Source organism: Talaromyces stipitatus, genomic scaffold (assembly GCF_000003125.1).
Source record: "Talaromyces stipitatus ATCC 10500 scf_1105507295511 genomic scaffold, whole genome shotgun sequence".
NCBI lineage: Eukaryota > Fungi > Ascomycota > Eurotiomycetes > Eurotiales > Trichocomaceae > Talaromyces > Talaromyces stipitatus.
The window spans coordinates 475,806-499,017 of NW_002990119.1; the positions used below are offsets into that span (position 1 = coordinate 475,806).

Here is a 23,212-nt window from a genome sequence, read left to right on the forward strand (position 1 = left end):
CAGAGTAGCGAGTCAATAATATATACATCAATACATAGGATCAAGTATCCCCTCTAACAAACCCATGCCTCTCCTTGAAATATTCCAACCACATCGCATTCTCAGCAATAGTCTGATGCCACGGATCATCCTCATCGTAGACAAACCGTCTTCCTTGGTCCTGAATCTCTTTATCAGAGGGTATCCTGCCCTCTGTCTCAATAGTTGTATTGATATACGTCGCGAGCTGAGTCTCAAAACTGTCGTACCAGGACATTTCGCCGTTGGCCGGGTAGGAGTATTGATTTATGTATCTTCTTGGTTTATTTTCATCCATCTGCATAACAGTAGCATTGTTGATTCTATGTTTCTTGAGTAAAGATATCGATCCACTAAACGGCGCAACCGTGTTTCGTTCTTGATGAATCAAAAACGGCGGAATCCCATTCTCAACGAGTCGCGAAATATGAGGCTCAAAGCCCCATCCGCCAGACCATTCGGCCATTGATGAGCCCGCTCTAAAGTGGCCAGCTAAATGATCTATGCGCACTTGCCAGGTAGTGAGGATCTCATCACAGAAGCCGCAGCGAGAACGGACGAATTCGGGTGTATGTTTCCATTTTTCCATGCTAGGGACAAACCGGCAGCTGTGGACGAGGCGTAAATGTTGTCGCAGATGGTCTTTGCGGTAGTATGTGCGTTCTGATTCTGGGCGGCCGTCGCAGGCTAGGTATCGGTGTGTGGAAATGTGGTCTTCTGTTGGTGAAGGTTTGTTGCAGTATACGCATTGCGTTTCTTGAGTTGTGTCGTCGCGAATCACGGACCCAAAAGGGGAACATGTCCATGATTCCAGGGCTAGATGGAGGGATTTCTCATGTCTCGACCAGTCGTATTTCGTCTTGAAGCTATCGGTACAAAAAGTACATTGAAATATTTTGGGCACATTGTGATTTTGTAAACTGTTTACTCCTCGTGACAAAGGGTTTGTGCGTCGCTTACGGGCTCGTCGTCGTCGGTATTCAAGCCCAGATCCGGATCGATTGGATTGTGCTGATGTCGCTGAATGGTCGGACCAGGCTATTGAGCCTGGTATGTCAGAGTCGAGGGACGAGGCGGAGAGGTTACGGTGAATGTCGTTTATGGATGAGCGTGTAGATGTGGAATCTGCGCGAGAGGCGGAGTGAGGGCTTTTGGCTTGCAATTGGGCCCTGACTTTGGCAGATGGTAGGGGGGAGTGAGCTAATGCTTTTGCGATATCGCTGAATAGTGCGGCTTCATGTTCTGGTGGTGAGTTTTCCCATCGTTTCATTGGATCCATGTCACCCAGTGGTGTGGTAGATGTATGGATGATATCTCGTACCGCCGGCGTAAGCGGTCGTTGAATCGCGTTGTTGGACGAAACCTCCTGCTGCAACGGGCCCAGCGTTTCTAATTGAGGTTGAGAATGACCGGCGATTAAATTCTCAGTTCGTCGCTTCGTATGATTGAACCAATTCATTATCTGCTCTGCAGACAGATTTGCCCTTCGTTGCAAACGATGGAGTTGATGCTTTGTAGGTTTTGCGGCGTCGCCGTGTTCGATTTTCCAATCTTTAAGAGCGCGCAGACTCTGTTTCGTCATTCTGGCAGCTGGTTTTTGTTCGACGTACGACGGATGTATAGGTAGTTCATCCGGCACAGGGGTCGCATCAAATACCGTACCCGCCTCAGTATGAATTATGCCTTCAATCGCCATGGTCAGGTTGCTAACCTGTTGGTCCTGATGAGGTGACAGAAAGGTCTCGTAGAATATACTCGCATCCTGAGCAGCACTGCTCTGACTACTCGGAGATGAAATTCCATTCAACGAGAATTGCAGATTTGACCAATCTGTCACCGCGTCGTCGGACAACCGAGTTTCTGGTATGTCAAGATAGCTTGAACTCGACATTTCGTGCGGATTGTTAGACCGATATGCGTCACTGTAGTGGGTTGCATATAGGGTTTCCATGTCTATTGAGGCCTCAGGGCCGAATATGAAGGGGTCGTTTTGTTCCATCTTATAAAACCGTCCTCGAAACCTGGAAGCATGAGCTGAAGAATTGAGGTCGGATAATTCTTTGTTCGGTCTTCGGTCTCCTGTACCGACTCCCGACTATTCAAGAGCCATTACCCAATATCCAGCAGTATTCTCAATTGTCCAACACAAAGCAGACAACTGAACATTTCTGCAGCTTAATAATCAGCAATCAGCGCTGATATCAACACTAGCATGTGTTCTGAGTGTTCTGCATACGTCTAGGGCAACTAGATAAGGGCGTGGAGTTGCCTTGTCCTCCCTCAAACGGGAAGGGTTAGGGTTTAGGGTTTGTTGTTTTCCTTCTGTCAGGGTGCCGAGCGCCCGAGTTCATAGAGATAAAACCATTTCGTCTGCAGGTTGGCTTTTGGGGTGCTCTAGGATTTACAGGCGTATGGGAGTGCCTTGGACGTGCAATCTTGTAACGAAGAGGAGTTACGTGACGTTTATAAGCGGATATGAACATTTTATGTGAATAAGCGAGATGAATGGAGTCGAAAGCGTCCAGGATAAAGATGTGCGTACCTGAACGCCCTTGAATCTTCGAGCTCCCTCGATCTACGGTTTTATATAGTTAGTGGTGGACTTGATCATGCCTTTGAGATCCATGGATGTTTTGCTGAAACAACCTCAAGTACTTGGAACATGCACAAAGGCCCATTATTAAGGTGTATTGGAAATAGTCATATTGAATGAAGTTAGGTTTCAGGACCAGTGAGCGTTGTAGCACTATCTGTTCATGTACAGTGCCAGCTTCACATGAAGAGATATAGTAGCTTTCATAATGCCATCTAGAACCCTATGCAGATGTGAAAGAAGCTATGAAAGCGCACTCTGTATATTTTTCTGGACTTATCTTGTATTCAGTAATGCTATTTTGAAGTTTATGAAATTAACTATATAGTGTAGGATAGATCAAATGAAACCTTGACATCGGAGTCATGGATGTGTGATTATGGCCAGATAGTTACACCAGAGAGGAAGGTATCTGTGGTTGATATAATGGGGCAGGCTAGAATATGAAGTATAGAGTCTGTATAGAAGACGGGAAGACATCGATGCGCTAGCTATCTTTATCTGGGATGCCTGCTAAATGGCATATGGTTCTCAAACTCAGTATTCCAGCCTCTTCCAGGCATGTATAGGATGAGGTGAGGGGATGTCCATTTATAATAAGCCTAAGGCCTTTCTTTACCTGGGTACCCATCCCATCGGGCATCTGAAATCCTTTTCATAGATGTGTTGAAGATATATTATCTCAGCAGCCAAACCTAGCACTGACTAAAATGTTGCCAACACCTACACTAACGTTAACTACTAATTGACATAAGATATTACTAACCTAGTATTTGAAGTATCAATCTAAGCCATATTTAGGACTTGTATTAAAGATAAATCATGTGACGAAGTGTCTCGGTCTAAGTCCGACCTCCTTCGCTATGATGCATCTTTCTCCATATTCGGTGGATCTTTGACCTCAACTTAATAATTAACCTCGACATTTCAACCTTTTCTTCTTCTCGATTCACATTTTCCTATAAAATTATTACACTTACCTACCAGTCCACTCACTACCTACGCAATCCGAACAATCCAACTCGTATACTTAAGCATTAACCACATCCACCCTCTCGGAATATTGACATGTCACCCCCCGCCATAATCGCCCCCTCAATCCTAAGCGCCGACTTTGCCCAACTCGGCTCAGAATGCGCGACAACCATAGAGCGCGGCGCCGACTGGCTTCACGTCGACATTATGGACGGCCATTTTGTTCCCAATATGACGTTCGGTGCTCCCGTGGTTACGAAGATCAGGTCTCATGTTGCGAAACCGGCGACGCCGGGGGGGAAGGGGACGTTTGATTGTCATATGATGATTGCTGAGGTTTGTCTAATGTCCTCTTCTACCTAGGATGGATGGTGAATGATGATGGATTTGATGGGAGATGGGATGGGATACTCAATTGTCCAGCCATACTGGCTATGATATCATTTCACATGCCTACCCGTCATCCATCATCATCACCACCACCACCAGCATCCTCAATTCATATACATACAAAAATACTGATTTGAACAGCCCCAAAAATGGGTCTCAGAATTCAAATCCGCCGGTTGCGACCTCTACTGCTTTCACTACGAAGCCGCCATATCCTCCACCGCCGCCAAAGATCCCGCAAACTCCTCCAAGACAACCGCACAAACCTCACCCCGAGAACTAATCCGCTACATACATGAATCCGGTATGAAGGCCGGTATAGCCATAAAACCAGATACCAAAGTTGATGTGTTATGGGATATACTTGAAAATGAGGAGGAGATTGAACGGCCTGATGTACCCCGTTCCCCCCTTCCCTTCTGTTAGGAAGTATGCTGATGAGGATAGATGGTCTTGGTAATGACAGTCCACCCCGGTTTCGGCGGACAGAAATTCATGGCCTCTGAACTCCCCAAGGTCACGGCCTTGCGCCAACGATACCCAGATCTAAACATTGAAGTTGACGGTGGTCTTGGTCTGGGGACAATTGATCAGGCGGCTGATGCGGGTGCGAATGTCATTGTTGCTGGATCCGCGGTGTTTGGGGCTAAGGATCCGGCGGAGGTTATTGCGAAGTTGAGGGAAACTGTTGAGAAGAGGAGGTCTTAATCTTGATTCTAGATGGCGGGTGTATATAGATGAATGGATGAATTGATTGAGATACTACTCTATGCTATGCAAAATCATAATCATAATAATAAAGATCTGGTCAAAACGCAGCCCTGCTAGGATATAGTCAAAAGAAGTGGTATCACAAATCTTGGCTAATCGTGAGACATAAAACACTTGCAATAACCGAAATGAGACGAAATCTGGGAATATAAGTCTAGTCAGCAACACTGACACCGGCTTTACTTGCATCCATGGGGTCTTGATTCTTCGTATCCTCCTGCTTCTCCTCCCTTGCTGCTGGAACAACAGATTTCTCTTCCTTCTCCTCGCTCTCCTCTTCATCCTCGAAAATAGTATCGCCCTCTCTCTCCACCGCCGTCTTTCTCAATGCATCAATATCCCCATCAGCGGGTGCCTCCGAAATCGACGCGCGAATATCCTTTCGTACTTTCTCCTGCTCGTCTTCCGTGGTAGCAGATATAATCGAACCACGATGATGGCCCACCAGACCTAGGAGCTCGGCATTATCGGCGTGGAAATTCGCGCTGGATACGGCGGCGACTTCGTCTGCCAGAGACGGACGTTTGAGTTGCGATGGTGGAATTATCTCAGGAACAACAGAGGAGCGACGACCTGCCGGGGATGATGTTGGCGTCGAATGTGAAACGCTATCTTTTGTTGTTGTCTTCTCGCGGTTGTCGCTCGTAAAACTTTCGTTAGGCTTCTTCTCTTCTTCATCCTTCTGCCTCAACACAACCGCAGACTCCGTCCCCTTGGTCTCTGGGCCAGATGTAGGCGCCTTGCCATCAGCTTCAGTCGTAGCCGGTTTCGATCCCAGTTTTGATCTTGCATTATCCTTAGCTTTTGCAGCTGCTTCTTCACCTGCTAGTCTCAGTGCAAGAGTGCGTTGATCTTCTTTGTTCTCGTTAACGGGGGGATTCTGGATCTGCACTCGTGGTGCGGACGGTTCGCTCGATTTATTCGTAGTCGTAGCTACTGGAGCAGGTTTCGGAACCTCGACTTCTTTCTTCTGACTGTCACTCGAAAAATCATTCGGATCCTTGATGGCGCCAATCTCGGCTTTGAGTTCGCCGTATTCGTTCCATTCTTCTATTTGCTCTAGGTCCTGCTACCACATCAGTAAACCATCGACCCCAAAAAAGAGTCGAAACTGACACCAATAATAGTCTTGTACTTGACTAAACCAGGTAACTTCCTCCCCTTAGAATACCGACCCCACAATCTCCTCGCCGCATCGTCAGTGGCAACGTCAATGGCCTGGAAGGGGATCTTGTTGGCCTTGAGGATTGTCTCGAGGCGCGATGTGGCGGTGATGATGTGCGAGGAGCCCGCGGTAAGGGAGGTGTAGAGGTAGAGGGTGGTATCTGCCATGTATTCTGTTGTTGTATTCGCTATCTACCGTTGTGTTGTTTCTTCGATTGATAAATTCGTCAGAATAGTTGTCTGTCTAGAGTGTCTAGACTATCACGTAGTGAAGTTAACTGAAACTGTTCGACGTCACCGTTGGAGATCACGTGTAACCCCCGCTTCAACTTTTCCGACAATAACACACAGAAAATACTAATGCAACTAAGTCAACTAAACTATCGCCTCGTTCACAAGGGCAATCCCAAAAATAAATAACTATACTTCCCAGCCAAATCTATGAGTTAAGCGGCGCTTTTCAGTCAATTCGCGTACCTCAGACCGTGACGTCAGCCAGGGCCTGTGATAGGTTCCTCGTTTTTAAGGCACATCATACCGACGCAATTTCTCCATATAAAACATCATCTCATTGATTACTGACTATTGCCTCTTTATACAACAATCCATTCACGAGTCGTCTATTCACATAGTATTCAAGACAGACGATCAGAAATAAGCAAACCGATAATCAGGCCTTCCCTTGCTCTCCCGCCTCATCTTCGACCTCGGCCTCGAATTCGTCCCTAGTCTCCGACTCGCACTCCCACTACTCCGACTCCTCGATTTCGATGCCTGCGGTTTCCGTCGCGGTTTCCCTTCTGCTTCGTGCGCGACGCGTGAGCGGCCCCGTTCGTCGCGGTTATAGGTATGAGGGTCTTCGCGAGAGAGCGAGGTGGGTGACTGACGCTCGATGTTGCGGAAGACCGGTTCCGAGGGCTGGTTGAAGTCACCTGGGTGTGGGCTTTTCATTATGATATTATCTGGTCTGTCGCTTGGCGGTTTTTTGGTAGGATGCAGAGGTACGTGAGGTCAAGTACAGGAGAGGAGGTATGTACGATTTATATACCCCAGTAAAAGTAGATACGTCAGAGGCAAGCTATCTATATAGACAGATGTAAAAAGGCAACACCATGAGCCGCCACGAGGAGAACAATAAGGGGCAAGCCACTGACCTCATGTATTACTTGTAAGAAAGAAACTTTGCCAACTGGTCGTTACCGTGGAATCTATCGAAGTTTTACTTCACTTAAGAAGTAGATATCAGCAGTGCGATATTCGGAATAGAAACAATACAAAGGAGATAAAAGATTCGATTGCGGGAATAATAATAATATAAAGACGGAATAGAGGAAATGTTTTCACACTCATGTATGAATCAGCAAAACGATAGAATAAGAGAAAAAGAGCAAGTTCACGAGTATATTCAGAAAGCCCCAACTCGGTTCGACTCAACATGAGAGAATCTTCAAACCAGGAAGATCCATCGCCTGCCCGTACACCCGCGTTCCCCATACCACATATTACAACGACGACTCGAGGAGTGATTAGCATCCCTCGCAACACTCAATACAGTCAAAACAGCACTCGCAACTCTCCTCGCACAAGAAACAGCAACACATCGTCGCAAGACAAGCGCCTAGACAACCACGATCACTACTGCCGCGCTGCTGACCGTCTGGATTTTGCTGTTGGTATTGTGGTTGTGGGTAACCTTGTTGATATCCTTGGGGAGGTTGGGGAGCATAGCCCTGTTGAGGGTAGCCCTGTTCGCACCATGTTATTAGCATCAATCGCGGCCATTATCTATCCATACGAGGGAGAAGAGGTATACCTGTGGAGGAGGAGCGTAAGGGCCGGGTTGTTGAGCAGAGTAGCCGCCTTGGTAGTGGCTGTAATCACTATTAGCATCGCTTCGTCTTCCTTTTCATCTGTACCTGGGGGAACATACGCCTGAGGAGGAGGTTGTTGATAATAATCCTGAGACGCCATATCTACCACGCGTCAGTACTCGCAGCAGACAAATAGACGTAAACAATCGATATACATACTGGGTATCAAGCTAAGAAATCAAAAGGAATAGGGGAAAAAAAAAACTTGACGAAATAAGACTTTGTCGCAGAACTACAATATGTAGTGAGTTTGTAGTGAAGTGTAGTGTAGTGGACAAGATAGAAAAGGACGCCGACTCTGCTTCACCCTGTGGATACTCCCCGTCCGTGCCCTCTTATTCACCTACCAGCCACATCATCCCTTTTACCCAAAACGATCCACGTTTCGGCTCTTCTTTCTGCTTTACTCGCTCAGACATGGTTCAGTATGCTGACATGATTGGATTACGGGATATGCCTGTGGCTCATACTGTTGCTTAAGCGCCCTACAAACCGTGGATCTCGCTACGTACCTCGCAAGGGAAATAATTCGTCTGCCTTGGAAATGTAAGACCCGCGCTTCTTTGCTCAGAGCGTCTGTATTCTATGAATAGATTTCCCTACAAACCAGTGGCCTACGGTGTAGGACAATGTAGTATTTCCATATCAAGTAAATGTTCATATTGCAATATACACAATCGGATCACTCGGCATAATCTATTCCTGGCCAAGAAGTTCAATACAGCAAAAATGTCGGTGACTGTTGTACGTACATACTTGGAGAGGCTTGGCCCTCCACTTGGGAGTTTTCTAGAAATTGAGTCTGACTCGGCAAGTCAAGGGATTGCATATTATTCAAGATTACTATCAATAGTAACGATATAAAAGAGAAAAAAGAGAAATCGAAAACAATATCGTCACTTCATATCATCAACGAATCCGAATAAACGACATACCCACCACGCTGTACAAACAAAACAAACAAAATTATAGAAATAACCATAAAGTAGGAAGAAAAAATATACTCAAGGTGCTATACAGCCGTCTGCACAAGATACGGATCTTCACCCACAACCAACGGCTGAGTATTACTCATGTAATAATTCATATACTCATTACCCATAGCAACCGCTGAAGGATCCCATGTAAAGACCGCTGTATCAAATTCGGCGGCCGTCGTCGTCGACATGTCCGGTTCGGCGTATTCTGCTTTCGTGGCGGAGGACATCGAGACAGTGGTGACAGGGACGGTAGCAGGGATAGGAGCAGGGATATTTGCAGGAAGTGCGGCAGGATCGGCGGGCTCATCAAGATAAGAAGCATTCTCAAGGACGACTTCTTCCCTCTGTTCCATCCAATGTTTTAGTACATCCATGGGAGGGAGATTGCCGCCGCCTTTACCACCCCGCTTCTCGCTATCCTTGCCACGACCGCCGCGACCGCGCTGACAAGGGTTGAAATGTGTTCGCCGGAGATGAGCTGCTGCATTGTAATTCGCTCCGTATCGCTTGCCGTTACGACACGCCTTGCAGTTGGCGAGGAATGTCTTGTCGGGTGAAATGTCAATGCAGACCCAGACTTTGCGTACAACCGAATGTACGCGCTCGATATGCCGCCGCAATTCATGTTCGCCATGGAACCCCTCGGGTTGATCACTACAGAGATGACAATACGTCTTGGGCCGAGGGGCCCGTTGAAAGGGTGCTTTGGGAATGGCTGCAACTTCTTTGGAAGTCCCATCTTCGGATGAAATGCGAATCATCCGATGTTGGTCTTTCGACTTGCCAACAGCGCTGTGTTTAGTAGTAGACGGCACCTTGGGTGCAATAAGTCTCTGAACATGTTGAACATGTTCAGGAATAACAGTCTTGGACTGTGGTGTCATAGACACACCCGAGGCATTGCTCTCGGCAGAAAAAGAAGCCTTCATCTCCAGAGATGCAGATGAAGGTATCAGCGAAGATTGTGAAAAAGATACAGGATTTGGTGCAGAAGAAGAAAAATAAAGAGAAGAATCAGACGATCCAATTGGAACATGAGCCATGTTACCAATTGGAGAGATAGGAAAGCCTACATCCGCAGCGGATTGTAGGTTGAGAAAATCAGAAGAAACAGAAAGACCGAGATCTGGGACATGTTCCAGATTCGCTCCCGCTGAGGACTCGAATCGGAACATGTCCAGACCTCCTGAAATAGAATCTGTCGTTGTGCTACGGCTCATCTCAGCGGCTTGGACCGTCAGGTCAGTCATCTGAGTCAACCCTAGATACTGAGGTTGTGGAGTGTGTTGAAACTGCTGCGACTGCAGATTGATACTGTCAGAAACGGGCAGAGCAAAACTTGGGGTACCTTGACCAGAAACGTCTTCCAAACACTGCGCCGTGTATTCCGATGGCGAGTATTCGTGTACGTTCACATTGCTCATGTTTTGTCTGAACAAGGCCGATTCGGCCGACTGTCGTCGTGTATCCTGGATCGGTCTTGGAGGGGATGGAATTTGCTGGCTTTGGGACCGAACCATTCCAAGCTTAGTGTTAATTGACTGAGGGACGCTCGAAGTTGCGATTGTGCCTCGCTTTACCGGACTGGCACTTGATTCCGCACTCTGCCAAATGTCAACCTGGGCCTGGACCAACCAAATGAAAAGGGTCGCAATCATTTATCGCAACATGGATGGACATACGGTTGCACGTCGCTTCGCAGAGAAGGAGACTTCTGATACAGTCCGTGGTCCTTGTCGAGTCCGTTTTCCCAAAGTGTCTGCTGAAGTATCTGGTGGTGGTCCTGTTTTTGATGGGATGCTTGAAGTCGAACTGCCGGCTGTGATGAACTGACTGAGTCGTTGTGTCCATGCAAGATTTCTTTCCGCTTCCGAGAGATGTTGATGGCGGTCCCAAAAGGCTTCCCGATAGCCAGAGACGGCTCTGGTGAAGAGGTCATCGTCAGCAGTAGAGACGGCCATGTTGTGAACATGAATACGGGGTAGTGCTGAATAGAATGGTATTGTGTAGAGTCCTGGATGCGTTCAAGTAATAGATCTGCTGTTCTCGTCAGCACAAAACTATCTAGAGTCAGTTGGAGGCTCACAAGATAATGCTGCGTGAGTTATCGAGTGTGCCTGAAGAATCAGGAGTATAATCTGGAGAAGGATGTATATTGAATGAGTCTTAAGAGAGAAGAGACAAAAGATGGAGACAGAACGACGACGGGAGAAATCAGAAACAGGACGGCGGAGCTGGTCGACAGATCGAAGGATGCGTGATCAAGCTGCTAGCCGTAACAGTGCAGTAATTTCAGGTTTGACGGCCTATGCTCGAATAGGACAAGAACTGGGATATCAAATGTTCTAGACACTTGACGAGTTGGCACCGAATCACCGGTCAACACCAACCGGTTGGGCTCTTCCTCAAACGAGCCGTCTCAGGGTTGTTGGTGCGATACTAGTCTGCACAACAGTGGTTAGATCGTATGTAACAATGGACCTGATGATCATGATCAATTTGGTGGTGGTGACCCGAGAGACCAGAATTGGGAAGAGTGTTGGTGAGTGGAAGAAAGAGAAAAAGTGAGGCAGCGAGACGGAAGGCGTCGACACACCGCCGGGCCAGTGACAACACGGGACGTCACGCTAGCTGCGTTAGCGGTAAATAACCTCGTATTCATTTTGCTCGCTTTACTGCTTTAGTCCGTATTGTTAGTAAATACGGGCTGTACACCAGCATATCCCCTGTAGGCGCTGTTTAGAGGCCGCCTGGGTTATCGCACACCCCGAACAGCCATTATTATTCATCGCTAACAGAATCAAGTCGTTAGCATACCGGTTTCACTACGAGTCAGGTCCGTTCAGGTCCGTTCGAGCGTCCTTTTCAGCCAGGCTCATCCAGTCATTGCGGCTGAACCGCCTTCGTTCATATATTCTAGTCACTGTCCGTGTACTCCGTACGTCATCGATCTGATATCCATGATAACGACTTATCCATTACTCTATGCAGTATTGAGTGATTTCCGGCGGCTGAAGACATTGTAGCACACAATCAGCGGAATGAATACCAATTACGAGCATCCTGCCTGGCCCAAACCGAGACCAAACCAGGAGGGTCACCAGAATCGAATGAAAAATCAAATTCACAGCCCAACAAGGACAAACACAATCAATTGGCTGGATGTTAACATGGACCAGTTCTAGATCCCCGGATCGTCGTGGTCATTTGTATCCTCAGTCCGGTTTGAAATTTTATCTTGGCGGGTTCACGACATCACTACCAAGAAGTGTATGAAAGAAAGAGTTCGCGTATTTTATTTTATTTCATTTTTTTTTTTTTGGATATGTTGATGGCAGTGTCAGAGTAATGAAAATTGCTCTGATCAATATGTATCTTGACTTGATCTAGATGAATGATCGAATGGGCCAAGGACCGGCCCGTTGCGGACCTCGTATATAGCCAATCACATTACAAGTTCTCTTTCCCTGCGTCATTTTCTACGATCCATCCATTTCATCTGATCTACCCTATTTTTAGATTGCTACAGTAAAACCAGTTGATAACGAAATGAAGATTGCAGGGCAAAAAGGTCTCTACCACCCGTGCACCCAGCTCTTTTGTCACTTTTCCATCTCCTTGTACGTAAATGCCAGGTACCTATGCTGGAAAGCTTTACGGAATCCTCCATACCCAGCACCCTTGGTTCTCGTCCGCTTCACCAGTATATCTAGCTTCATCGCATCTTTCCATCGCCCTTGATTCCAGGATATTAATGCTAGGTTGGCTCTACGGGCCATTGCATCAGAATGCTCTGAACCTAGTATTCTCTTACTGGCCTCCACCACTTGTATACTTAGGTCTTCTGCCTCTTTCCTTCGCCCTCGCCTTTGCCCTAGTCCCCCGTACATCGCTGCTAAGTTGGCTATACAGATCAATGTAGTAGGATGCTCTGGACCTAGCACTCTCGTGCTAGCCTCCATCACCAGTGTACCTAGCTCTTCTGCTTCTTTCCATCTTCTTCGCCCTCGTCTCCCATATATCACTGATAAACTGGATATGTAGGCCAATGTATCAGGATGCTCTGGGCCTAGCACTCTCTTGCTGGCCTCCACCACTTGTATACATATGTCTTTTGCCTTTTTTTTTCACCGCTTTTGACCCATAAATATCCATACCAGGTTGACTGTATCAGATAGTGTTTGAGAATCCTCTGAACCACATATTCTCTTATATCCACCACTATTATTAATACCTCTTCTGCTTCTTTCCATCGTCCTTGCCTCCCATACGCCAATGCTAAGTTGGACATGCTGGTTGGTGGATAAAATTGGTCTGGACCCTGCACTCTCACTCTCTTAGTCTCTATTACCTGTATTTCTGGCTCTTCTGCTTCTTCCCATCACCGCTGACACAGATATATTAATGCTAAGTTGATCATGCTAATCAGTGTATAAGGATGCTCTGAACCTAGCACTCTTTTGCTGGTCTCTGTTGTTCGTATACCTACCTCTTCCGCCTCTTTCACTCGTCCTTGAGATAGATATATCCATGCCAGGTTAGTTGTACTGAATATTGTATAACGACACTCTGCGCTTAGTACTCCTGTACTAGTCTTCACTGTCTGCAATTGCAGCTCTCCTGCTTCCATTCATCGTTCTTGAAGTAGGTATGCCCATGCCAGGTTGCCCATTGTAGATAGTATTTGAAAATGCTCTTGATCATATATTCCTTATATCTATGACCAGTATTACTAGCTTTTCTGCCTCTTCCAATTGCCCTTTATCTCAGTTGTAGATACCAAATCAGCCATGCTGATTAGTCTGTAATGATGTTCTGGGCCAAAGACCCTCTCACTAACCTCCATCACCTGTCTACCAAGTTCTTCTACCTCTTTCAATCGACCTTACTCCCGATATGTTGATGCTAGTCTGACCATGCAAGCAAGGGTATGATGATGCTCTGCCCATAGTACCCACCTCATTATATTTATGACCTGCGTAAACACCTCCTGTCCCTCTTTCAATTGACCCTTATATAAGTATATTATCCCTCCTATTTCCATACTAGACAATGTGTCTTCATTGTCTAGGCCGAGACATGTCTTCCGAGTTTCCATTGCTTTTACTGACAGTTTCTCAGCCTCAACCCTATTGCCTTTTCTGAATCATACCCTACGGCCCTGTGTAACACTGCTGCCCACTCAATTAACGAGTCACGTTCTCTTGGCGGCTGACTGGCCGTCAACTTCCATGCGGGAACAGTACTTGACACTGTGCCCAATTCTTATATTCTCCCGTGGCAAAATCTGCATTCAGATTCCGGATATACTGCTGTTTCCACTTCTCTAGCTCGCCGTTCATTTTAAACCATCTTCGTAGTGCTAGCTGCACCAGCTTGTGCATGTTGAAGGTATTTCGGTCTACATTCATCGAGATCAAGACGTACCTTCGAAGGATGAGAATATCATCTTGGAACTCGTCTGTCATGCTAGATAATGATTCACTGTCATATGTATCATCGCCCCTATCTAGCTCAACATTTCCTAGTCCGCGGTGATCTCGAAGAACGGTCTCAGGAACACCTTGGCGGTCCAATAGGCTCACCGGTGATAGTAAGTTAGCTGCTGAGCGTCGCCTTTGGCAGATACTATCAAAGGACATTTGCCATGTCCCGACAACAGAATTCTCAGCCTCCCACTCTCGACGAAACTGGCCTTCTCGCTGTTCAATAGACGGATCTTGCTATAATCACTTTTCTGGAGCTCATGTAGGTACTGTCGTGCCGACCAATCTCGATCTGGATCACAAATATATGCCGCGGCTTGAACAATTGCTAGCGGGATAAACTCCAATGCTGCTACAAGATCAGCAATATCCTGGCTGTCATCCTGCTTCTTACCCTGCTTTCTCAGCTTCTTCTCTACTAGTGCTCATGCTTGTTCCTCATCCATCGGGTCGACTATAATAATATCTTGGGTTTCAACGAGCTTCAACGCAACCTCACTGCTTCGTGATATTATTAGAATGAATCCATTCGGACTTCGTGGTAGATACTTCCCCAGTGGGCGATCCACTCTGCTATTTTCATGACCCCCCTGAATTTTATCAGGGCGGTTCAGGAGGAATGTAGTGTCATCAACATCGTCAAGTACAAGAGCCCACTTTCCATTTTTGCTATCATCTCGCAGCCAGTCGTACACAAGCTTGAGGCCATTGGCATTGGGATCATGCCGCCCGAAGAGCTTGACGGCATCCTCAATCTTCTGTAACTCTGCTCAAACCGCGCGGCATTACTGGCATATATCCAGAAAATCCATGTTGCAGGAGATCGCTCGTGGGTTTGATATGCGTATTGTATCGCGAGCTGTGGATTTCCTTCATGCGCAGTTAGCATATCGGTATTGGAGTTGATCCAGGATCGCCACACGGTCGACAAACCGGGTTCGGCGCTGAATAGGATCAATAGGGAAGGCTCTGGCGAAGTCCCGAGACGTTCTTAGGGCCATTGTCAGCACGGCTTTATGGTGGAAACAGTAGCGGCTTACCTAGCCACGGCGTAGTGGCAGTGGATCTTGATATCCCCAGCATTATGGCCAACTTGTAGTCCGTAGTTGTGCGAGTTCGAGAAGGTGGCGTGATACGCAACGGTAGCCGTGGTGTTTGAGACATTGTATCTCATCTACAATCTAGTCTTTCCGATCGGGGGGTTGGGGGGAAGGGGGGCATACCTATGCTGGACGCCCGTGTGTGCCCTAATTATAAACACCAACCATACTCCCAGATCTGGTTACAATTGTGAGGAATGATTCGTGCTGTCATTGGTTGGCCTTGGTATGCTAACATAGCGAAGCAGTTAACATTCATACGGTGTGAGAATCAATAATATGCACCTATGCCATCAGCGAGTGACAATCTGCGATACAGGTGCGCGTCACACACGTTAAACCGTTTTAAGCCCCCTACTATTAAACCATCTGTCCGCATTCCTCTCCTACCCAAATATCCGCATAGACCGGGCTCCTAGCACTGCCTCGTCTGGAGTCGTAATATCGTAGCTGTCAAATCCGGGAAGGCTACCGGGATTTGTTCAGCTTCGATGTCACTCCAAAACCATAGCATGCTCCGAATTGGCGATCTTCCACCATGCTTCTCATCTTTGTCCAATAGCAGTTTTTAAGTTAGGAGTTGTAAAGGGTTTTACAGAAAAGGAACGAGAAGGTCAGAATGCACACCTATTTTTGCTTTTATCGATGTTGAGCCTCCGGTTGTACGAACCGGATGTATGAGACAGATTCTGTCGATATCGCCTAGAGAGCTGGGAAAGCCTAGTACAACCAGGGGACGTCGGTTGGAATGAAGGTATTCCGACTCAGTCAAAGATTGGCTGAGATTGGACCCGGGCCGAGCCACAGCCACAAATGCCCCCACCTCCTTATGATAGATGGAACTTTATTAATGCATAACCAGATCCATCTGACTCTTGTCATGCTCTTTGTCTGCTTTACGGAGTCTGAGCACTTTCCTTTATGGTTCAGGAAGACATGGACCCCTTCAGCATCACTGTTGGCGCCATTGGCATTACAGAGGCTGCTATATCTAGTATTCATCACCTTTGTGATTTGATTGGCAGCCTTGCAGATGCCAAAGAAACGGTGCAAGATATCGCTATAATGTTGGAAGGTGTCCAGCGCCCGCTCGCAGCTCTGGAAGAACTTCAAATTCCTAACCAGGCGATGTATACTGAAGCCAAATCGGATCTTGAAAAGACTGGGATCGCAGAAGCTGTGAATAAATGTGGCCAGGCGTGTGCCGACTTTACAAAGAAATTTCAGCAATGGACAAAGCATTCTAGTAATACGCACCTCTCTCTTCGGGATCGCCTTTCCGTTGGAGTATGGAACAAAGAAAGAATACGTACATTTAGAACACAAATTCAATCGTGCCGAGCCATCGTCCAGTTTGCCATCGAAAGCACTCAGCTGTAAGAACCCCCTTGCGAACTACGCTTCTGATATACACTAATGCTCTAGAAGGCTCATTCAGCTCCGCTCGGAATATACCTCAAAGACTGATCGTAAGGAGCTGAAGACACGATTGAGATCCCTAGAGAAAGCAGTCCAGGAGCATATTTCTTTCACAAAGGGGCGACGAAACGAAGCCTTGGAGCGCAAGGAAGAACTTCAGGAGAATCTAGAGGACGAGGAAGATGGTGGTGCTCAACGAACTCTAGCAATGAAGGAAGTTGAAGAGCAGTCACGTCTTTTAAAGGCTGACGAAACTGCCTCTAGTGTTGTATCATCACAGTTGCGCGCCGGGCTGTCAGATCACAGCGGCGGTAAGACGTATAGTGTAACATTTTCAGGTAGCCACAATAGTGGCATACAGATCGGATATAGTACGGGTTCGATCATTTGGAATTCAAATGGCAAAAGCAGCTAAAGGGTAACGAGGAGTTTCTTGTTCCCTCTTGTTTTATCTGTTATATATCTCCAAATGCTTGGGGCTTCCGATATGACTATGTATAATCAAGAAGACTGTGCACACCCACAGGAGTCTGCAGGGTTGTGTCCGTTTATGATTAAGAAAGGATACTAGCCATTTCATTTACCTGGAGGAGTAAACCAAGAAAAAGCTAGGTGTTTGGATAAAGCATTTATCAGAGGCCTGGAATTATAGATTCCCGCTATTTTTGGACTATATTCTTGGCTATAAAGTCTAGACCGACTATCCAATAGAGGGTTACTTATTTCTTGAAGTCTGGATACCAGACCTTTTCTGAGTGATGTTGCTGTTTCATTCTAGTGCTGCGTCTTGTCGTACGAGTATTTGGAACATTTCCAGACTTTATTCGCTTTTGATATCGGCAGGTTCATGACGGCCTCTCTTTAGATTTCGTTGATTTCGACGATAGGTATCTGTAGGGTTGATAGTCTCTAACTCAGCAGCCCCGACAGGATCAGACTCAAGTGGAGTGAAGTATAGATCATACATCTCCCATAAGTGATTGAGTTGCTCTTTTGGTATCGCAGCCTTGGCTCTACCACTCCCAAGGACATGAAAAGCTCTTTGAAGAGAAACAAGTGGGTGTCCATGCCATTCACTTGGTTGATAGAAATCTTCTAACTGCATCTGCCGGCATTGCTCCCGCCTATTGGGGTCTGCAATCCTACTGAACCGACCGAAATATGGCCTGATCATCACTGGAACATATAGGCCCGCAGTAGCTTCCTTTGCAACTAGACCATTTAGCAACTGGTGATCTCGGTATTGCGCGGCTGTAATCCTCCCTTTCCGTAGAACGTCCAGAATCTCATTGGAGGCGACATCTATCCCTATGACTCATCTGGTATGGCCCCGTCTTTAGTACATTGAGGTCGTTGTGGTCTTTGAACGAAATTGGCATTCTGGTATTTTCCTTGAGCAATCCTAATCCCAAACAGAAGAGCTTGTTGTGTCGTTTTAGTAATTGTATGACCTTGTCCTTGATTTCTGGCGTCGGATATGTCAGCCAGTTCCACATCCGTCGATTCGTCCTGAAAGCCTGCTTGGAAAGGGATCGGTTCGACGTCATCATCGGTCAATAATGATTTGATGCAATTTGACTGTAGGGGAATTTCTTGTAGCCACCCTATCAGTTGGGCACTGTGCGCTGAGCACCAGTCCGTCGCCGGTCTTCACAAACTTTCTTTTCGTATTCAATGAAATATTCGAGATCTTCCGGGAATAAAATGAGCCAGAGTAATCAAGCCATACTAGCTCTCAGAACCTCATCAGTGTATAAGTGGCTTTGTCCTCAGTGACAACTCTCCACGCTCTTCTGAGGATTTGTAGGCAATAGTGGAAGTACATATGTCGAGCAGCGGGGGCGAGGTGAGCTCTTAAATACCAGCTTGCGATTATCCAAATCGCGCCATTTCAATCCTTCTGGATGAAGGATGGCTTTTGTTCACTCGTAATCGTCCAAATGCGGAATCGATTATCCGGATCTTGCAACTTCTGATTTCGCCTGTAAGCCAGGCCGACAGCCTCTCGATTGATGGCTTTTCTGGTAGATCCGGGATTTAAAGAGTTTCATAATGCGAGGATTGTTCCCTGGGCCTTATCCAAAGATAGAGCCTCTGTTTGTTCTTGAAAACGTTGGCTCAATCTTGAGTTGTCTCATGTTCTGAAAGAGAACTCGAGCTGCTTCCCAAACCTGATAGTCGCCATTGAATTGTGAGAAAGAGATATCGGAGGTAACCCCAAGTCTCCCCAATGTGATGCTATTCGCACGTGAAGCACCTTAGAAAATCCCATAGTTCACGAATCCGTCTTACTTCGCTCCTCAGAGACAGAACGTGAGAACTCAGACCAAGTATGAATTGAATGGGTGTAGAGTGTTGCAGCCAATCAGATATTATCAAAAGGACCGGGTACCTTAATAGTAGGGGAGAGGTATTAGACCATTCCGCTAAAAAGGAGATTCCCTTTATGGGGGTTTTTGGTGGGTGAGTCATGAGTGTTCCAAGGCTCATATTATTTCCACCAAGAAGAGCCCTGTGGTTTTTGAGCTATTTTTAGCTATCTTGTCTCTCATCTTCAAAAGACTTCTGCTCTTGTTTTCCAGCTTCTTCGACTCATCTCTCTGTCTCTTGCTCGGGATATATAGCGGCGGGATCGATGACATCCGTTGTGTTATGCTGAGCTCTAACCAACTAGACTTGAAGCTGCCTGCATACTATATGATCGAGTACGGTGGTAGATATTTAGAGAGGCAATCACATGGAGCGAGGTAATATTCTGGAGGAACTAGTAGATACCAATGGATGGGTTATATATAAAATGTGTATGTGGCATTTCAAAGTGAGAGATGAAGTTGAAAGAAAGTTGGGGAAAGAAGGAAGTTGCCTTCCCCGTCCTTATATAAGGTCATACCCCTAACCCTAGAATGCAAACGAGTTACAGTTCTATCAACACTGCAGAAGACATAGTTACAATGATAGCCTTAATGCGGAGATTACTTTCATCAGAATAAAGCCGATTTCGTTCACATTTTTTGATCCTGTTGCGCCTGTCATCTAGTCTTCAACAATCTTCAATCCGATTAGCATTAACTAGCATACTTGGGGGGGTTCAGTTCAACGCGGAGATAAGACTATTTCACTATGTCTCTAATCTGTTCGAAGTACTTTGTATGTCGCTCCCCGTTTAGTATCGTCGAATTCCTGTGTACAATTATAAACACAAATTGGAATCCATGACGCCGGGCAAACATGGCGGTATTGCTGATATACTGGATTGTCCGGGTGGAAATGGTAGCATATGGGAAGGAAGAGCTATCCGTTATGGACGATGGCCTATGTGTATGGAGGTATGGCTGGTAGAATAGACGTAACGCCTGGGTATAAGATCATTACGAAAGTAAACCCGATTCATCGAGAAAGGAGTTAGGGTTATATTAAGATAAGAAAACTCACGGAATACACTGATAAAGCATTTGCAACATGATATGATTTCCAGATTTGCTTCAGCGACGTGTGTTCCATGAAAACCAAATCGAACAACGCTATCCACCTTCGCCCGGCAAATTTCAATCATTGCCTTTGCGTCAAGGACCAGGAGGTAGCTTTTCCCTGCAATTCCCTGCAACTCCATTCAGGACGGCGCTCAACAGTGACCTCGTATCTTTATTATCGGAACTGGGACCAGGTAGAGACGATGGTCTTTTGCTGAACCCTTGAGGGCACTTGGTTGTTGTCGACCTGTTGAAGGATGTTAGTGAATACAGGCGGCATCATTTACAGAATAGTCTATTGTCGATACAATGTAACCTTCCAGGTGAAAGAAAGAACAAGACGAAAGTTGGTTTTCTCTCGAAAAGGTATTTGAAAGTAAATACATATAGCAGTCTTTTTGACCATATGATTGTTCTTTTGGGTGAATTGGCTGAAACAGAACATCTATATTTTGGTCACCAATGATTCATTGCGTCCTGGAAACTTAGAAAAATCAAATAACAACAAATACAAGATTTCAAATTCAACCTCTTCCAGCATCTCACCTCCATATACGGTTCTCGTGAACTAAATCTGACGCCAAAACGTCGCCACAGCGGCCACGATGCCTACGGAAACGGCGATCCAACTTCCAGTTCCAATGAACTTCACTGTAGACGAATCAGAAAACTGAGATGACTTTGAAAACTCAAAGTCTTTCCATGGAATAAATATACTTCTCAGCCAATATTTATACTGGAAGTCGGGATACATTGTCGTATTTCTATTCGTCCGCATATCTAGCGCCCAAGAGGTGCATCCAGACGACCAAACCAGTTCTTTGGCACTATCCTGAACTTTGTCAATGTCCTCTTGTTCGGCCTTAGGCTTCACCTTCACTATATCAGCCTTCTTTCCGAGAACTGGCAGTATAGATCTTTGAGCCTTAAGTGCATTTAGGACAGGCTTAATGACGCGAAGGGTGAAGTTAACCTGACACTCAGTGGTATAGGTCACACAACCGTGTCCACTGGCGGTGTTCGGGCCCATCATGATAAAGAAATTAGGGAATTGAGACAGACATGTGCCAAAATAGGCCGAGGCTGTGCCTTCACTGAATTTATCCCACTGATAACCAAGATTGTCAGCGGCAACACCACGACATCGCTGGATCTTTAAGTTTCTACTTACATGCTCCGCAACACTGACTCCTCCTTCACCAAATAGGTTGAGGGCCAGTAAAGGCTTCTGAACTTGAAAGCCATTGGCGAGAACAATAGCATCTGCTTTCACAATTCGACCTGACTTTGTGAGCACTCCATTCTCAACAATCTCGTCTATAGGATCTTTGTAAATCAGTTCAACGTTATCACGATTCAGACATTCAAGATAGCCAGAATCCATCACTCGACGTTTACAGCCAACTTCCGTTTTTGGGATGAGGAACTCATGGTATTTCTCAGGGGCGGTTCTTCGAATATAAGCCCCTTGAGTGTTGGCATACATCTCCCTAATTCCAGCACCGCTCAAAGTACGGAAGCTCAGGAAGTCCAGCTCTGCATAATAATTTTGCACAGCGCGATAAACACGCATTGATAGTGGAATCCATTTCATAACCCATTTGAAGAAGTTCGAGTATTCTGGATTTGGACGCTCGAATACCCATTGCGCCTGACGAGCGAACTGTGTGACTTTCTTTGCCGCGGTATAACCTTCGCTAAGCGCTGGGACTACTTGACTTGCGCTGCATCCATTTCCTTCGAGCTGTTAGTTGACAGGCATATTGGTAGATAGTGAAGAAGAACAATACCTATTACAACTAACTCTTTATCTTTCCAGTCGAATGAATGGTCCCACTCTGCCGTGTGAAATAACCGGCCTTGGAAGCGTTCTACTCCTTTGATCTCACATTTGTTTGGCACCGAGAGAATGCCAACAGCAGAAACGAGAATTTTGCATCGGCGCTGATAAATCTCGGAGCTCTTCAAATCTTCGACAGTAACCAGCCACGTCCCCAGAGACTGATCCCAGTAGGCCGATTTGACGATGGAGTAAAATCTGGTATGCTTCTCAATCTTGTATTTATTCGCGACGCTCTGGAAGTAATCGAGAATCTCGGGTTGTAATGGATATTTACGCGACCAATTTGGGTTCGACGAAAACGAATATGAATAGTAATGCGCTGCCACCTGTGAATAATTAGCAGGAACCTTGTTGTATTTTTGTCCTAGTAGGTGAAGTAGGTTTCTTACATCTACACCGCAGCCAGGATACGAGTTCACAAACCAAGTGCCTCCAATATGTTCGGCCTTTTCGACTATTTCAAAATTCCTATATCCGTATTGATGTATAAGCTGCACAGCAAAGGCAAGGCCGGACATTCCCGCTCCTATGATGAGTACATCTGTGTCGAGTTCCATATTGACGAGCCAAAATGGTCACTTGTGCTGGACTAACTTACTTAGAGAGGACCTGTTCAGGGTGAAGCCCTCGCACTACTGTCAGTCCATATAACTTAAGTTGAATGATTGTCAAGGTCTTCAGAACTGAATACGTAATTGAATCAGGAGATGATCCTTGACTATTTGGAATTGTCTGACTAGGTAGAATCGTAGAAGTGAAGAAGTGCAACAATACATAGTTATGTAATACGTAGTACGAAACATACCGACCGGTACTGTACTGTACTGTATTGTATTGGTGTTGATCCCCATACCGGCTCCGCGCATGGCCCGTGCTCGGCCCCACAGTCCCCATAACTTTGTATGAACTGTAGGCTCGAGTAACTAGTGGCTGTGGAAAGGTATGACTGCCCTGTGTAAAAGATTCTGAGTACATTCCTGATTTGCAATAAGTTCACCTTCCTAATTAGAAAAAGCCGAAAGGCTTATCAGAGGAATCAGAAACTGGCATGTGCGGACCAGGGATGTTCGCTTATCTTTTACTTTGATTTGTAGCAACAGAAGTACATGGCAAGGTCTTGGTTCTTCAACAG

The 23,212-nt window shown here is 46.1% G+C and overlaps 9 protein-coding genes across 9 annotated transcripts, besides 2 other annotated features; 2 read left to right on the forward strand and 7 right to left on the reverse strand.

Annotated features, from left to right (window-relative positions):
• Positions 1 to 7: 7 nt before the first annotated feature.
• Positions 8 to 2,184, reverse strand: TSTA_098880 (uncharacterized protein; the record flags this gene model as incomplete). Its single annotated transcript, XM_002485826.1, has 2 exons — positions 8 to 2,113; positions 2,164 to 2,184. 2 exons carry the CDS (start codon positions 2,182 to 2,184, stop codon positions 41 to 43), a joined length of 2,094 nt encoding a protein of 697 aa, XP_002485871.1. The 3' UTR covers positions 8 to 40.
• A 1,307-nt stretch (positions 2,185 to 3,491) lies between these two features.
• TSTA_098890 (ribulose-phosphate 3-epimerase) lies at positions 3,492 to 6,305 on the forward strand. Its single transcript, XM_002485827.1, has 3 exons — positions 3,492 to 3,922; positions 4,118 to 4,372; positions 4,424 to 6,305. Exons 1-3 carry the CDS (start codon positions 3,680 to 3,682, stop codon positions 4,682 to 4,684), a joined length of 759 nt encoding a protein of 252 aa, XP_002485872.1. The 5' UTR covers positions 3,492 to 3,679; the 3' UTR covers positions 4,685 to 6,305.
• TSTA_098900 (uncharacterized protein) lies at positions 3,967 to 6,305 on the reverse strand. The gene is made up of 2 exons (XM_002485828.1): positions 5,864 to 6,305; positions 3,967 to 5,813 (listed from the first exon to the last, which is right to left on the reverse strand). Exons 1-2 carry the CDS (start codon positions 6,077 to 6,079, stop codon positions 4,902 to 4,904), a joined length of 1,128 nt encoding a protein of 375 aa, XP_002485873.1. The 5' UTR covers positions 6,080 to 6,305; the 3' UTR covers positions 3,967 to 4,901.
• Positions 6,306 to 6,331: 26 nt separating this feature from the next.
• TSTA_098910 (uncharacterized protein) lies at positions 6,332 to 6,862 on the reverse strand (the record flags this gene model as incomplete). Its single annotated transcript, XM_002485829.1, has 2 exons — positions 6,332 to 6,413; positions 6,576 to 6,862. The coding sequence occupies 2 exons, from the start codon at positions 6,860 to 6,862 to the stop codon at positions 6,332 to 6,334; spliced, it is 369 nt and encodes a 122-aa protein (XP_002485874.1).
• Positions 6,863 to 7,529: 667 nt separating this feature from the next.
• Positions 7,530 to 7,882, reverse strand: TSTA_098920 (uncharacterized protein; the record flags this gene model as incomplete). The annotated part of the gene is made up of 2 exons (XM_002485830.1): positions 7,530 to 7,656; positions 7,725 to 7,882. 2 exons carry the CDS (start codon positions 7,880 to 7,882, stop codon positions 7,530 to 7,532), a joined length of 285 nt encoding a protein of 94 aa, XP_002485875.1.
• An 809-nt stretch (positions 7,883 to 8,691) lies between these two features.
• On the reverse strand, positions 8,692 to 10,723 carry TSTA_098930 (uncharacterized protein; the record flags this gene model as incomplete). The annotated part of the gene is made up of 2 exons (XM_002485831.1): positions 8,692 to 10,387; positions 10,445 to 10,723. The coding sequence occupies 2 exons, from the start codon at positions 10,721 to 10,723 to the stop codon at positions 8,795 to 8,797; spliced, it is 1,872 nt and encodes a 623-aa protein (XP_002485876.1). The 3' UTR covers positions 8,692 to 8,794.
• A 1,330-nt stretch (positions 10,724 to 12,053) lies between these two features.
• Positions 12,054 to 12,083: a microsatellite.
• A 65-nt stretch (positions 12,084 to 12,148) lies between these two features.
• Positions 12,149 to 15,412, reverse strand: TSTA_098940 (kinesin light chain, putative; the record flags this gene model as incomplete). The annotated part of the gene is made up of 10 exons (XM_002485832.1): positions 12,149 to 12,241; positions 12,342 to 12,401; positions 12,464 to 12,786; positions 12,997 to 13,040; positions 13,721 to 13,891; positions 13,915 to 14,007; positions 14,348 to 14,658; positions 14,704 to 15,014; positions 15,182 to 15,217; positions 15,289 to 15,412. 10 exons carry the CDS (start codon positions 15,410 to 15,412, stop codon positions 12,149 to 12,151), a joined length of 1,566 nt encoding a protein of 521 aa, XP_002485877.1.
• An 859-nt stretch (positions 15,413 to 16,271) lies between these two features.
• Positions 16,272 to 17,189, forward strand: TSTA_098950 (uncharacterized protein; the record flags this gene model as incomplete). The annotated part of the gene is made up of 3 exons (XM_002485833.1): positions 16,272 to 16,724; positions 16,777 to 17,078; positions 17,140 to 17,189. The coding sequence occupies exons 1-3, from the start codon at positions 16,285 to 16,287 to the stop codon at positions 17,187 to 17,189; spliced, it is 792 nt and encodes a 263-aa protein (XP_002485878.1). The 5' UTR covers positions 16,272 to 16,284.
• A 3,616-nt stretch (positions 17,190 to 20,805) lies between these two features.
• Positions 20,806 to 22,656, reverse strand: TSTA_098960 (monooxygenase, putative; the record flags this gene model as incomplete). The annotated part of the gene is made up of 4 exons (XM_002485834.1): positions 22,470 to 22,656; positions 22,028 to 22,406; positions 21,409 to 21,974; positions 20,806 to 21,345 (listed from the first exon to the last, which is right to left on the reverse strand). The coding sequence occupies exons 1-4, from the start codon at positions 22,635 to 22,637 to the stop codon at positions 20,806 to 20,808; spliced, it is 1,653 nt and encodes a 550-aa protein (XP_002485879.1). The 5' UTR covers positions 22,638 to 22,656.
• Positions 22,657 to 22,891: 235 nt separating this feature from the next.
• Positions 22,892 to 22,917: a microsatellite.
• The last annotated feature ends 295 nt before the right edge of the window (positions 22,918 to 23,212 follow it).

Excerpts from the sequence above, each read along its gene's own strand:
- TSTA_098890 (XM_002485827.1), top strand. The coding sequence starts at position 3,680 with ATGTCACCCCCCGCCATAATCGCCCCCTCAATCCTAAGCGCCGACTTT. Across the intron at positions 3,923-4,117 it reads GTCATATGATGATTGCTGAG|CCCCAAAAATGGGTCTCAGA; the intron begins GTTTGTCTAATG and ends TGATTTGAACAG. Across the intron at positions 4,373-4,423 it reads AGGAGATTGAACGGCCTGAT|ATGGTCTTGGTAATGACAGT; the intron begins GTACCCCGTTCC and ends TGATGAGGATAG.
- TSTA_098900 (XM_002485828.1), bottom strand. The coding sequence starts at position 6,079 with ATGGCAGATACCACCCTCTACCTCTACACCTCCCTTACCGCGGGCTCC. Across the intron at positions 5,814-5,863 it reads AGTACAAGACTATTATTGGT|GACCTAGAGCAAATAGAAGA; the intron begins GTCAGTTTCGAC and ends ATGTGGTAGCAG.